General features: G+C 39.1%; 1 protein-coding gene across 1 annotated transcript in view; it reads right to left on the bottom strand.

Moving 5' to 3' along the window:
• Positions 1-16,336, bottom strand: part of DCBLD1 (discoidin, CUB and LCCL domain containing 1) — a 77,833-nt gene that overhangs the window by 20,723 nt on the left and 40,774 nt on the right. Inside the window, exons 4-6 of the mRNA XM_042783028.1 lie at positions 15,177-15,228; positions 11,808-11,880; positions 3,105-3,238 (exon numbers count right to left, since the gene is read on the bottom strand). Coding sequence (XP_042638962.1) covers positions 3,105-3,238; positions 11,808-11,880; positions 15,177-15,228 — 259 coding nt within the window. The remainder of the gene's footprint in view (positions 1-3,104; positions 3,239-11,807; positions 11,881-15,176; positions 15,229-16,336) is intronic.

Raw genomic sequence — 16,336 nt, 5'->3', positions numbered from 1 at the left:
TGTTTTTCCTTTCCATTCCATTAGACTGCTTAAATACTACCACTTAGAGAATTCTCTAAGTAAAAAGGCCTCCTCCTTTAAAAATGAAAACACCCCAAGGAGATAAAGGGTTCTGAAGCATTCACACATTAGTGAATTAACTCAATCAGTCTACAGGAATTGCTATCCTTCCCAGAGGGCTCCAGAAGCAATCAAGAACAGCCTGATGCAAACAGAAAGAAAGGCCCTCCCTTCTGATGGTCTGACCCATCATCCTCCATATGAGGTCAGTCTCTCTTCCTGAATCCGTTCTGGTCTCCGCAAATCAAGGAAGTGACCTGACCCAGGATGAATCCCAGAAGAACCCTGGATATTTACTTTAGGGACCATTCCTTCCTCAGCTGTGATGCTTCCTTCAGTGTTTTTTCCTGAATGCCAAACAATCATGTGTGGGAACTGAAGTTCAATGACCGTGTATACAGCGGTTCCCCAACAGCAAAACAACACAGATAAAAACAACTGCTCCCTGAAGATTTGGGAATCTACATGAGTGGAAGAGACTATTAACAAACTGTTTACTCTTCTCTGCTCAGTGCAAAAATCCAGGCAAAATTTCAGATCAGGAAACAGGAAGGGACCTGATAAAATTCTGGATTTTCTATCTCCTCCCACCAAAAACAAACATTAGAACGGACTTTTAGTTCAAAAAACTACATGAAGTATGGAGCAAAACTCTTTCTAATTCATTAGTAGTTTAGGTTTCTGTACTCTTCTTTTTGTATGGTAGTTGAATTTCAAATTATATAAAGCAACTTACTACATATTGAGCACAGTTATATAGCAGAAGTAATTGAGAGCATAAGCTCTCAACACAATAGTTTTACCACAAATATTTTTTCCTCAAAATAGAATAAAATCCAAGTGGTATAGATTAAACTTTTTATCATCCTATCTTCCTACAAAACATTCAAATATATAAAAATATAGGCAAGGGATTCCAAAAATTAGATCTAAAGCAAAAGGCTAGTTCTTCATTCTTATTTGGAGTATTAGCATTCACTAAATCAAGACCACAGCCTGATACCTTCCTAAAATAACACCCTAGTATCAGTAGCCACTCCTGGGAAGGAAGATGGGCAATCTACTTCCGTAGTGATACTGCCTCAGAAACCCAAGGAGGGGTTGCTATGAGTCAGGTCCGACTCAATGGCATCTAACTACAACAAGAAGTATCAATAGAATAAACCATTAAATAAATAAGAAAAGATCCTTAAGCATCAAAATCAAGCTAACATTTAAAGGCTTACTGTGCATAACTGAGGGAGCTCTGGTGGTGTAGTGCCTAAGGCTTGTGACTGCTGACCAGAAGGCTGGCAGTTCAAACCCACCAGCCACTCCTCAGAAGGAAGGTTGAGCAATCTACTTCTATAGTGATACTGCCTTGGAAACCCAAGGAGGGGTCACTATGAGTCAGGTCTGACTTGACAGCAGTGAGTTTGGTTTGGTTTTGGTGCATAAGTGATAGCTTTTACTATAAATTAGGATATAAATTTTAATTTTCCAAAGAGTTTGATAGAAATATATATATACACGTGTATGTATCTATGTGTGTGGGTGTACATGTATACACACACACATATATATACATATATACATATACATATATATATGTACAGGAGCTCTGGTGGCATAGTGCCTAAGGCATTTGACTGTTAACTAGAAGGCTGGCAGTTCAAACCCACCAGCCACTCCTCAGAAGGAAGGCTGGGCAATCTACTATATTTGTAGTAAGTTAATCTTCAGTCCTAGGGTGGAACAAACACCCTGTCTTCAGTGAATGGTCTTTTATGGATTACATACACCATTACCGGCCTTGCATATGAAACAGTTGGATGGACTGCCCTCTCCAGATCCCCCTGGGGAACTTGGAATTCCTGTGAGAAGCTCTGCCTGTTTTTCTCAGCCACCCACCAGCCAGCCAGCTGGACATGAACATGGTGTGCCAACTGCCATCTATAACTCTTCTCTGGCACTGTATTTGGGCCTTGACTTTCTGTCCTTTTATTCTCCTAAAGCCTGTGTTCTATCAAATCCAAAACCACCTCCTTCATGAGGGTGACCCACCCAATCTCTCCCCTTGCTTCATTCAGTTACTGCTTCAAAATTTCCTTTGCTGTTAGTTTAGGCTAATACCATAATCCAGGAATGAGTTTTAGTCCCAAAGTTTTTTATGAGTTCATAAATTGGTTCTTTGGAATTAAAAAAATGTGTTTTCCTATATATGAAAAAAAAACAGTATTACAACCTATATTTAGTTCTATACATCTCTAGATTTACACCTTCCAGTGGATTAGGCAATCTGAAAGCAAGAAAAGTTGAACTAGAAACATTTAGAGCAGTCGACATACTTTTTTCTTATGAAGCTAAAAGAGTAGTTAACAAAAATCATTTTTTTTAACTCCCCAAATTACTATTGATCAAGACACTGTCTCTAGAGTTTTCAGGGAGAGCTCAGTGGTGCTCTAAGAGTTCATTTTGCTTCACTGTCTCTTTCATAGCTTAGGTAATATTGGAGGTAATCAGTCATTTACTGAGCCAGTAGAAACTAAAAAGGAATAAGCCTTTATTTTCTCTTAGTAAAGCACTGGAGAGTAGAAATACTCTTCTGCCCTGGAACCTCAGAGGTGTGTCTTTTTAATTTACCTGTCAGCACAACCAGTGAGCTTTTCATGTGCACATTTGTCTTCCATATTGTTGTTGTTGTTGTTGTTGTTGTTTGCCATCGAGTCGGCCCCGACTCATAGCGACCCCTCCTTGGGTTTCCGAGGCAGTATCACTACGGAAGTAGGAATGCCCAACCTTCCTTCTGAGGAGTGGCTGGTGGGTTTGAACCGCCAGCCTTCTGGTTAGCAGTCAAGTGCCTTAGCCACTATGCTACCAGAGCTCCACATAGAAACCATAAATGCTGTTCCAAGCATACAACACACACACACACACACACACACACACTTGTCCCAATTGACAAACCCCTAGTATCACATCCCTGCTGTCCTTTCAAAAACGTGAACTGATTAATTATGCCTTCAGGGTTACTTTTCTCTCAGAACAAAAGGCAAAGTACTTACTCCCTTGAAAGCACACCATTGGCCAGGATTCCTTCATATCGACTTAACCCTTTACTTTGAAGCACGCTGATCTGGCCACCCAGTTCATCTGCAATTACTCCTGCATGGATGGCAGCTTTGCATAATAAAGAAGTCTGAAACAAAGCAACATCATCCATAGCTTACTTAAGAACATGTTAAAAATATACTTGGACTTTTCAGTTATGTTTCTGTGATAATTTACCACCCCACCCCCAATGAATAATGCTTCTGGTTGGTCAAGGTCATGCAGTCACCTCACACACTGACTCTGAGCTAGGCACTGCCACTTGCTTTGGTCTGCTGCAGATAACATGGCCCAACCACTGGTCAGTTTCAACTGTCCCACATGTGGGTAAAGCCATCTTAGACCATCAGCCCCAGCTGACCTCTTCCATGACTGCAGACACATGAGGAAAGATTAAGAACCATCCAGTCCAAATTGCTAACCCACAAACTCATCAGCAAACAAATGGTTATTATTACAAGACACTAAGTTTTGGGGTGGCTTCGTAAGCAGCAATTGATAAATTGATCCAGTTTCTTACACTTGGTTTACCAGTTATACATACTAAGTATCATTTGAGAAGGTGAGCCTTGCACAGCTTCATCTCTTATTTAATTTAGAGAATTAACAAGGCATCAAACACAAAATGGGAAAGCAAGGCATGGAACACTACATAGAACAGAAAACTTCCTGAAGGTGTTAGAGTGATAATGAGCAACCAAGGATGCACAGCCTTCATCTCCATTCCTGCCTCCCTTCAGAGGTCACTCTATACCTATTTAGTCCCCTACAACCCAGAATGAGGACTTCAGCATGCTGCTGCCTGGTCTGACAAACCATCAACGCATAACTGACATGCTCTGATTAACAGGTCATCATGAGACTGGAATTGGTTCATCGGGAAATGGACTGAAGTTACAACTGGAACTTTTCCATGGGGTGCACATGCCTGTGGCCCCTCTACCTTGCCCTGAGCACAGTCCTGTGTGAAAAGGATAATTTTCTAAATAAATTTTATACATTCTCCATGATGGCTACCACAAAAAAAAAAAAAAAAGGAAAAAGCAACCAATAAAATTATTTTCAATAACTGGATTTAGGAATGTGAAGATGACTTGAAGCACTTACAGATGAAGATTAAAGACTAAAATCTGCAGTATGGATTACACATCAACATAAAGAACATGAAAATCCTCACAACTGGACCAATAAGCAGCATCATGATAAATGGAGAAAAGACTGAAGTTGTCAGAGATTTCATATTACTTGGTTTAACAACCAACACCAATGGAAGTAGCAGGCAAGAAATCAGATGACGTATCGCACTGGGCAAATCTGCTGCAAAAGACCTCTTTAAAGTGCTGAAGGGCAAAGACGTCTCTTTGAAGACTAAGGTGCACCTAACCCAAGCCATGGTATTTCCAATCGCCTCATATACATGTGAAAGCTGGACAATGAATAAGGAAGACTGAAGAAGAGTTGATGTTTTTGAATTGTGGTGTTGGTGAAGAATACTGACTGTACCATGGACTGCCAGAACAACTAACAAATCTGTCCTGGTAGTAGCCGCAATGCTCCTTGGAAGCGAGAATGGCCAGACTTCATCTCACCTCCTTTGGTCATGTTAGAAGGGACCATCCCCTGGAGAAAGATGACATGCTTGGTAAAGTGAGAGTCAATGAAAAAGGGGAAGGCCCTCAACAAGATGGACTGACACAGCAGATGCAACAACGGGCTCAGGTATAGCAAGGATCGTGAGGCTGGCACAGGACTGGGCAGTATTTCATTCTGTTGTACATAGGGTCTCTATGAGTTGTAACAACTATATGTTAAATGTTATTTACTTTATTTGTAATAATACAAAAAATCCCTTAGATTTCAGATACAGTATTAGGAAGACAAATAAGACAAATTTACTTTGTAATTAAAGTAGTTGCAAATAAAATTGAGAACTTTTTTGATCTTCAGTTAAAAGAGTTCATATTTCCCAAACCACACTAGGTTTAACACTGTGCCTCAATTTTATAGTAACTGCCATTGAACCAAAAAAAAAAAAAAAGAACATGACAACTTCAGTGACAGAAGAAATACAAGAATGCTTAAACATAAACACAGATACAGATATACTTCCTGATTTGTAAAAAAAAAAAAAAAAATTAGTAGAGGATAAAAAGATTGTTTCATTAAAAAAAATACAACTTGCATTTTTCTTTTTCCTGAATTTTCTTTCACCTTTCTTATCACCATTTTGTACACCTGAGGTGCCAAATGGAGGACCTAGTTAGGTGAGAAAGTTGTGAATTTAAAATAAGTAATGAGGCAGTAATTCTGCCTCTACCTCCATTCATTCCACTAAGTCATTTCACTGCTTTGGACCCAGCTTCCCAATTCACCTATACAATAAAATGGTTGGACTGGATGATGTCCACTGTCCTTCTAAAGGTTTGTCATCTTGTAATTCTAAATGGAACCTACCTTTAATAGGGCCCATGCAGGCCTCTCCCAAAGACCCAGAAGGAAAAGCAAATTGGCCTAGTGGGCTGTTGGGCAGCTACTCCAGGCTGTTCCTAGGAGTGTCTGTTTCCTTTTCAGTTCTGTCTGGAGATGGGATGGTCCTCCTCACAGGATTCCTGCCTTGTGCAGGGCTCTCACCTGACATGGCCTGTCCCAGGATACCATGCCACAGATCCACAGGCAACAGAATCTACTGGTACCATTGGCCAACAGATATTCTCATTTCCCACAATGCCTAATATTGAGTGAATCCAATGGTATATACACTTTTTATGGAACATATATTTAATTATAGTTTACATTTTTCCATAATGTTAAATGCAGACCATAGAATATATTTCCAAGTTGATGGCAGATGTGGCTGTCATAATATGATAAAATTATCAGCCCTTCCCAGGAGTATTTCCTCAAAAAATCATTCTCTCACCCAATAAACTAGAATAAAATTGATGTGTATTTAATTCTTTTTGTACCAATTTTTAAAATTAACATTAACAGAAACTGATGTTAAAAAATTTTCTCTTTAAACAATGATATAATGCATACATTGATTTTCTAGCTATTTTTTAGGTCTAAACTTCACTGTAATAACTGAGATGTAAATATAGGAAAGCTGCATCACTGGCTGAATTTCTAGAAAACAAGTTTATTAATTCAAAAATAATATTTATTTATTGTGATTTGGGTGAAAGTTTACAGAGCAAATTCAAAAAGTAATAATTCTTTAGGAAAGGAAATGCAATAGATAATAGCATAGAACAGTTTGATGCCATTATCAACAATAAACATTTCTGAAGTTTATGAAGCCACAAAAGATGTGCAAACAGAGTGGCATGTGGTAAGACTAAAACAACTTCCAAAGCAACTACCAAATCATCCCAGAATTGAAGTATTTCTTGGTCTTTCTTTAGCAAAAATCAATGTGTATAAGAAAGTACTAACATAGTATTAAAAAAATATTAAATATCAACATAAATAATTTTAGATTGTGTTTAATAAAACATGAATCAGGTGGAATAAAGCACATTTTTAAAGATGTTGGTGGAATTATGGTAAAATATTAAATTACAGAAGTAGGTTCCCTACTATTCTATATGAATTGTTCCTATGTTACTACAGTCTTCATAATAACCATATTCATAACATTTTCTTTATAAAAGAAAGTAATATGTATTCATTATAGAAACAATGGAACACATTACAAAATAAAATAAAAATCATTCACATCACCATTGTTGTTGTTGTTAGGTGCCGTTGAGTCAGCTCCAACTCATAGCGACACTATTTACAATAGAACAAAACTCTGCCCAGTCCTGCGCCATCCTCACAATCCTTGCTATACCTGAGCCCATCGTTGCAGACACTGTGTCAGTCCATCTCATTGAGGGCCTTCCTTTTTTTCACTGACCCTCCACTTTACCAAGCATGATATCCTTCTCCAGAGAATGGTCTCTTCTGACAACATGACTAAAGTGTTGTTGTTGTTATGTGCCGTTGAGTCAGACCCAACTCATAGCGACCCCTCCTTGGGTTTCCATGGTGGTATCACTACGGAAGTAGACTGCCCAACCTTCCATCCGAGGAGTGGCTGGTGGGATTGAATTTCCAGCCTTCTAGTTAGCAGTGAAGTGCCTTAGGCACTATGCTACCAGAGCTCTGGCCATTCTCACTTCCAAGGAACATTTCAGCTGCAGTACTTCCAGGGCAGATTTGTTCATTCTTCTGGCAGTCTATGGTACTTTCAGTATTCTTTACCAACACCACAAGTCAAGAGCATCATCCTTACCCAGAGATAAACACACACCATTGCAATGCATTTCCTTCTGGGCCTCTTTATGTACACACTCTTTAAGTGGGTGTGTACAACAGCCACAGTTTCTCTCCTCCTTCCCCAAACCAGGAGCACACTGTGTATCTAGGTACTTTCTTCATTTTATAATATTTCTTGAACAGTTGCGGGAGTGGAGAATTACCGAAATGTGTTAATTAAATGATTGGTTCTGCTTAATACCAGATGGTACAATCACCAGGTTTGGGAGAATGTGACAAGAGAAAAACTGTTCTGGGGCTTTGTATTTCTGCTTTCTAGGTGAGGTAGATCTCAAGAGAGAAGCCCGTACCATTGAACTGGCATGCTGAAGACACACCAGTATGGATGCCTATTTCATCCGTCAAGGAGATAGAATCACCGAATCCTAAGCGTTCAAAAGACTTTCAGTGTCACCCACTCACACCTCCTGACTGACTGCTTTCTTTCTTCACCCCACAGCAGCCCTTCTTCCCACATGTATAAAGGTCACTCTTGGTAAATGGTCATAACACTTCACTTGACACATCCAGCGACTAGCAACTCACTATTTCATGAGACATCATGTTCCATTTTGTACTGTTCAGTTATTCCTTATGTGCTGCTGAAATTGGCCTGCCTATAACTTTTGTCTATTAATCCCAGTTCTGCTGGTTGGAACAACACAGAATGAACCAACTCCATTTCTATAATCACCCTCTAAGATAACATTTCCTCCCTGAGATAGAGTACCTGTTTCTTCAACAGCTCCTCTGGTAATTTATTTGACAGAGTCTGTCATCCTGACCTACTAGATATACTCTGTTTTGCAAAGGCCCTTCCAGAAAAAGACTTGTTACAATTGGACACATTTCACAACATGAAGGCACCTACTGTGGAAGATGGTATCTAAAATAACCCTTATGTTCCACCTCCTGGGTTACATGCCTTGTGTAATCCCCTCCCTTTGAGTGTGGGTGGGAGCTGTGACTTGTTTCTAACTAACAAAATATAGCATAAATGAAGGAATGTCACTCCCATGATAATGTAACATAAGGTTCTAACTCATCTTGCTAGAAGACCCTTGTTAGGAGATTCTCCCTTGCTGGCTCTGGGGAAGCAGGCAGCCATGTTTGAAAGGCCCACATGGCAAAACTCTGAGGACAGCCTTTTAGTCAACATCAAGGAAGAAATTGAGGTCCTCAGTTTGATAATCCACAAATAACAGAATGCTGCCAATACAATGTGAACTTAGAAGTAGATTCTTCTCAGCTGAGTCTCACATGAGACTCTGGTCCCTAACTTACATCTTGGTTGCTGCCTTGTGAGACCCTGAAGCCAAGCTAAGCTGTGTCTGGACTCCTGACCCACAGAATCTGAGAGATAATAAATGTGTGTGGTTTTAAGCTTCTGAGCTGCAGTAATATTGTAATACAGCAATAGATAACTAATACATCCACTGTATTGATACATGCAAACATACTAATCAGACTTCTTTGAGGAGGTTAACGTTCAAAATATGAATTTCCCCTCTAGATAAAATCATTCTATAAGTAAATGGTACAAAGCCAGTTAATGAGTCCAGTAAAAAACCAGTTCGCCATGTACAAAAACCAGTTTGATCATGTACTCAGATCTTTACCCTGCAGGAAACCATTCACCTGTTATACTGAAAGAGATATCTTTGTCAGGAGGAGGCAAGAAAAACATCTAAAGTAAGAAAAAACTATGTTATTTCTCCTGTTGTGCATAATTCTTAAGTTTCCTGCACCAAAAAATGATCAATAAAAACTTTCTATTGCGGGGGCAGTGGAGGTGAGGAACACTTCAGGTTTTTAACTTCTCTTGATTTCTTGAAGGCCTCATAGGAATAACTCGTAGGCCAAATGGATGTCCTATGACAGTGTTCTAGACAAAGACACTGTAGGAAAAAGGAAACAAAAAGCAAAATCAAGAAAACCTTCCATAGGACTAATGGCCCTTGTGAACCACAGCCTCTTTTATCTTGAGACCAGAAGAACTAGATGGTGCCCAGCTACCATCATCTAATGTTATGACCAGGGACACAATGTAAGATTGCAGTTAGAATGGGAGAAAAAAATGTAGAACAAAACTCAAATTCATAAAAAGACTCAGACTTATTAGACTGATATGGACTAGAAGAACCCCCAAGACAAAGGTGCCCCTTTAACCTGGAACTGAAGCCATTTCTGGAGGTTACCTTCAGCCAAATAATAAACTGGCCATAAAATAAATAACACCTGTGAGGAATGTGTACCTTTAAATAATCAACTCTACAAGACCAAATGGTCAACATTTTCCAAAAGCAAAGATGAGAAAGCAAGGAGGGACAGAGAAATTGGATGGATAGAAATTGGTAGGTGGGGTGGAAACGGTCAGAGTGCAGATACGTTGCCAGCATTGTAATCTGCAGTGCAGTGAATTACTTAGTATGGCTCTCCTAGCCGTGGTCTTTATAACTCCCACCAAAAAACTAGGTGGAACTATGCAAATGTAAGGTGCTTGTGGGGACTGGATAGCTTGCTGATAATGTAAATAAGGTGCGTGGTGTCCTTGTGGAGGTGGGACTGTGAAAATAGGGTGTATGGAACCCTAATGTGAGGATTGGTCAGTTTTGCCATTCCACTAGGCTTAAAATGAGCTATCCCAGAGGGAGAAAAGGGGAATTGCACAACCATCAAGACAGAGGAGAGCTGGGAGGGGAGCACATCTTTGGACCTGAGACACCTGTGCTGAGACAGTGGCCTCAGAGACAGTAGAACCAAGAGACCAACAGAGGGCTGGCCTTGCCAGAAAGCTGAGTGCCTTTGGGCAGGGAGCTCATTGGTGGAGTAGGATGCACCTATCAGCAGAGCTAAAAGTGGTTTGTAACACTTGCCCAAGCAGGGCAGATGCCAGGCTGAGAAGTCAAGGGCCAAAGAGAGGCATGCCTGAGGGCATGGCCCAAGGGAGGCTACCCTGATTGAAGAATTGTATCCTGAGTATTCTTGAACTTTAATTGTAACCTGTTACTTCCCTAATAAATTCCATAATCTTGAATATCGCGTGTGAGTTCTGTGAGGCCACTGCAACTAATTATTGAACCCAGCAGAGAAACAGAGAGTGCTATGGGAAGAATGGTTGGTGTCAGAATTAGTCAAAAGGTTGGAGGGAGGCAGCATGTCTGATCTCAATATCATAGGAATCAGCCTTGGGCTGTTGATGCTGATAGCTGATTCTCTCTCCCATTTATGAAATTAGAGGTCAGAGGATGCTGCTCCGAGACCCTTTTTCCATAACCAATGTCAGCAACAATTTGTGTATGAATTGTCAAATGGGAATCTAATTTACTGTGTAAACATTCATCTAAAACACAATAAAATATTCCACAAAACAAAATTTGCTGTACCCAGACTCAGGTATGCTAAAAGCAAAAATTAAAGAAATGTTGAGTTATTTTTTCACCTTACCTGAGATGAATTATCAAGCATGTGGAACATGCAGGCAAAGGCAATTTTTTTTTTGCTAGATTTGGGTATGTGAAAATGTACGCCAATAACTCTTTGAATATAGTTCCATCACTAGATACTTTTTCACATTTCTAACAACTCAGGCTAATTCCCATAAGCCAGGCTGTAAACACAAACTACTTTAAATAGCAATGTAAATAAAAAAATAACCTCCAGAAATGGCTTCAGTTCCAGGTTAAAGGGGCACCTTTGTCTTGGGGGTTATTTTTTTATTTACATTGCTATTTAAAATCATAAAAAATTCCCCTGTTAGAAATCTATAAATGTCAAGAAATGAAGGATTATCTGAGGATAGACATATACTTTAGAAAAACAGTTTCCTATCACTTTCCTTTGTCTGGGAACAGCATGTCTATCCCAGAAAGCCTTATTAGTTTAGGCCTAAGTATTTGGGGGTAGGCAGTACAGAGAGGAATCACATATATAAGCACCGCAAATGCCTTCACTGGCCCCAGACAGAACGGAACTACTATGTGATAAGAATGCCCATGTCTTTGATTCTAGTACATTAACCAAATGGAATTTAAAATAAATCATTAATTAAAAAGATGCAAATCCACAACCTATTATAAATAGTAGATGGAAGTATACTATTAGGTGTTGAAAAGTTTTTTTTCACTTCATAGATATTATGCTTAACTAGACAGGCTATAAACAGAATTAATTCACGAGCAACTTTGACTTGTTTACTTATTATTTGCTTTCATTTATCCTCAGAGAGGAGAGAACTGTGAGCCTACGCAGCAGAGTTTTATATCTCACTTGACTGTACCTGGTAATGAATTTAGGTGAGTAAGAAGCACTTATTACTTCTTACTCCCACCCTGCCATTGCCTTCAATTACTTACATCTCTGTATCCATCTACTACGTTCCCAGAAACATCTCCTGCTATGTCTCTACAACCAGCTGGGCAGAATTTGCTGAGAAAAGAAAATAAAGAATTTACATTTTATTAAATTAACTACTAAATTACACTTAAATAATTTTTTTTTTCTCCTGGATAGAACATGTTCATGAATCTTGCCTTAATGACCAATCAGAAACCTAATTTGTGCAATAAACAGATTAGTCTAAAATGATTCTCTGAAGGCAAGTATTTCACAATAAAATATGTTTTATTTAAGGATTCACCATAAGACTCCATCAAACAAGGAGCTTTCCTAAAGTATTTTAATTGATTCTGAGATGTCCATGCAATACTTTCTAAGAAACAAAAAAGAATTCTAAACAATATATATGATACAACCTCACTTTCATAAAAATATTCAAAATATATAAAATAACAATACATGTTTTCTGTGGCAAAGAAAAGCATCCTTGTTTCTCTTTTGTGGTAGTGTTTGAGGGATGTCACTTTCTGTGCTCCATAATTTTGTAATAATTGGTTTCTATATACTAGCACTGTCTGAAAGAAATATAATGGGGGGGGTCACATTTGTAATTTTAAATAGTTTAGTAGCCACATTAAAAAAGTAAAAAGAAACAGGCAAAATTAGTATTATTAATATATTTTATACAGCCCAGTATGTCCAAATTTAATAATTTTCACATGTAATGAACAGAAGAAGAATGATCAGTGAGATAGTTTACATTCCTTTTTTTATACTAGTCTTCAACATCTGGAGTGTATTTTAAACTATAGTACATCTTAATCTGGATTAGCTACAATTCAAGGACTCAAGAGTCATTTGTGGCTTGTGGCTGCCATACCAGACAGTGAAGCGCTATATTAATTAGGAATTATCCCTGAAATCATAAAAAAAAAAAAAAAGTATATTTAAATTAGGATTCCATTCACAGTAGTTAGTAGTAGTTCTATTAATGGTAGCTTTCCAAGTAACCTTGCAGAAACATGTTACTGCATGTGGTATGGTTGAAGAGGCTCAGTGCTAAAGGCCAGGTGATCCAGGCTCTGACACTAACTAGCTGGCTGTGTTACCCTGACTAGCACATGTAATCCCCCTTAGATTCTGTTTCCTCATGTGTAGTTCCTTTAGGCATCAACACATTAACAGGATATGATGAGAGACAGCTCTATTTCTATGAAAAAGATACAAAAAGAAAGTTAAAGTATCACAAGAGTGTTGATAGCTTTGAAAATATATGTCATCTGCATTCGTTTCTATATATGTCCCTTTACAATGTTTACCTGTTTGGTTTGTTTAAATAAAAGGTACTGGCCCCCAAAATTCCAATACAGCAATTGCTTTTATTTAATTTCCTGTTGCTGACTGCATATTATATGTAAAAAAATCAAAAACCAAACTCACTGCCGTCAAGTCGGATCCGACTCACAGCGACCCCTCCTTGGGTTTCCAAAGTGGTATCTCTATGGAGGTAGATTGCCCAATATTCCTTCCGAGGAGTGGCTGGTAGGTTTGAACCGCCAGCCTTCTGGTTAGCAGTCAAATGCCTTAGGCACTATGCTTTGAGTTATACATATAACAACATCTAATTACTGAAATTAACCAAGTAAATGCTTCTTAATTCTTTCCCACTCACCTTATGCAGTCCCAGTATTACAGCAGTAATCAAGGAGTTAGGAAATGAAAATATGTTAAGATTTCCAGAGGTACTATCACCACTGGGACTATCTAAGTATGACTGCAAAGACTTCAGAGAGTACTGGTGTATGTCCATATTGGATGAATAGCAACTTTAAAAGGCAACATTCAATTATTGCTCATTTTCATTTTTCTCTACTACATTAACACTAGAGCTGTTAACTAACACTAGAGCTGATTCTACACATAAAACAATTCCATTTAGTAGAGTGCCCAAATGTCTGATTTGGTTAGTTCCTGGATGGCCCAGTTAAGCCCCTGACTACTAGCTAAACAGTTGTCGGTTCAAACTCACACAGAGGTACTCCAGGAGCCAGGCCTGGCATTCTGCTTCTGAAAGGCCATTGGCTTAAAAACACTGTGGAGCAGTTGTACTGCACATAAGTGGGGTCACCATGAATCGGAATTGACAGCCAATGACAACACCATGGGGTCTTGAGCTTGATACCCCGGGTTGCGTAGCTAATCTGGATATAGTAAAACCTACCTTTTAGGCATGTTGGGATGTTCACATGAGCTACTTATATACAAAGTATACAGAGTTATGCTTGGTCCCTAGAAAGCACTCTGAAGAATATAGTTGTTAGTGTTGTTGTTGACAATTATTTCCAAACCACAGGCTCTCAACTGGAGGCAATTCTGCCTGCCAGGAGACATCTGGCAATATCTGTAGCCATTTTTGTTTGCCATAACTGACATCTAGAGGATAGATGCAGGAGATGCTGCTAGCCATCCAAGGCACAGGACCGTCTCCCCATAACAAAGAAGTATCCAATCCAAAATGTCCACAGTGCCAAGGGTGAGAACCCAGTGTTTGACTAACTACCCTACTATACAAACCCAGAACCAAACCCATTGCCGTGGAGACCAATTCACAGGGACCCTACAGGAGAAAGTAAAATTGCCTCATAAGGTTTTCAAGGCTGTAAATCTTTACAGGAGTGGACTGCCACCTCTTCTCCCATGGAGCTGTTGGTGGGTTCAAGCTGCTGACCTTTCCATTAGCAGCCAAGCACTTAACCACTGTACCACTCGGGCTCTTTCTACCTTACTATATAGACTAGGAAATGTACACCAAAGAGGTGAAGTAATTTTTCCAGTTAAAGTGGGGATGAGAAATTTCACCTCCTTACTCTCAGTAGGTTTCTCCTTTGTGAGAAAGACAAAATGAACCCTCTCCTCAAGGAAAGAATTACAAAAGTCATTACAAACACTAGCCAGGTTTTAAAAAAATGCATTCTAGATTTAATTATAGCTCATTGGCACTACGGTGGCATGCAGGGGTGGACACACTACAGCCTGAGGGCCAAATCTTACCAGTCATTTGTTTTTGTAAATAAAGTTTAAAGGAAACACAGTCATATTAATTTGTTTATATATTGTGAATAACTGCTTTTGCCCTATGATGGTAGAGTTGAATTGCTGCCACAGAGACTGTATGGTTCACAAAACCTAAAATAATTACTTTTTAACCCTTCACAGAAAAAGTTTGCCAATCCCTGCTCTGAAAGAAACCATTTCTATTATTCTTCTGTACATACGACATGATTGATTAAAACATATATAGGTGTGTGTGTGTGTGTGTGTGTAAATAAAGTATGTTCCGCAACATATGACTGCATCACAGTGAAGGACAACTATACCATAGTTACCTGTAGTCTGTCTTCAAATAATGGTTAGCTCGTTCCAAACATGTTATTAAATCTGTCGTAAATAAAGATAACTTCAATTAGCACACTGAATAGAAGGTAGGACATTCATGCAATAATGTTTTCTTTTTAAGTAAAAAGGATAGTTTTTAAAAAGCATTCATTCATGATCTAGTAATATGCATTTTCCTGTTTAAAAATAAATCAAAACTAAGAATAATGTCCCTACTATTTAAACAGTTCCTCATCTCTCTGTTCTACCACTAAGGATGGTCTTTGAGTGTTGGCCCAGTGAATCATAACAGAATCTATTTCCAACAGAAAAACTAACACTGGTTAGTTACTATGTGCTACATGTCTACAATGGTTGTGTGTATAACCTCTCCTGGCAGGAGGAAAACAATTTCAAAAGCCAAATGTGGTTTATAGGGAAGGTTCCAGAAACACTTTAATTTCACAATGTAGCCAGCGGCATTCCAGTAGCCACAGAACCAGATGTTTCCCAAGACCACCACCACCACAACATTGGCTTTGTATCAACCAGAATCAGGCAATTAAGAAGAAAATGCTTAGTTTATTCATCTCTGGAGTAATTTATAGAATTGAACCAACACTCAGCAACAGGGAAGTTAAGATACTGTGGGTGTCTATGCATTTAGTTCAACCTATGATAGTGTCTAAATATTTTACAGTTGTTGTAATAGTTGTTTCTTTCCTTCAGCTTTTCAATAGTTCCTAGAGAGCAAAGTATGGTGAACGCTGGCCATACTGGGCCTGTTGAGAATACTCAGATCTGACCGACTAAGAGGGAATTGAATGGTCTGTTCTCCCCAGGGTATTTCTGCCAGCAGGCAGAGAGCAGAAACTCTGGACACCTCTCTTTCCAGAAAATCTGAACAAATATAGAGTGGACTAAGTATAATGGACACAAGAGGCCTGAATAGGAGTCCACACTTCTCTCTCTCCTCAGCTTTCATGCTCCCTTCTGTCCTGCTCAGGTTTCAGCTTCACCCTATTTAGGGCACTATGCTGTGGTGTCTTCCTCATGATGTTAATACTGTATATGCTTCCTAGGTGGGTGCACTGGTAGAGGAGCCATAAAAGACCTGGTCTCTGACGTGAGAAGAAGATAGGGGAGGGCCCCCAGAGAATTGCCAGGCCTC

Source organism: Orycteropus afer, unplaced genomic scaffold, assembly GCF_000298275.1.
Source record: "Orycteropus afer afer isolate SDZICR_OR568_19922 unplaced genomic scaffold, OryAfe1.0 scaffold00596, whole genome shotgun sequence".
Taxonomy (NCBI): Eukaryota; Metazoa; Chordata; class Mammalia; order Tubulidentata; family Orycteropodidae; genus Orycteropus; species Orycteropus afer.
The sequence above is the reverse complement of the archived record's forward strand: the minus strand, read 5'-3'. Positions and strand labels throughout refer to the sequence as shown.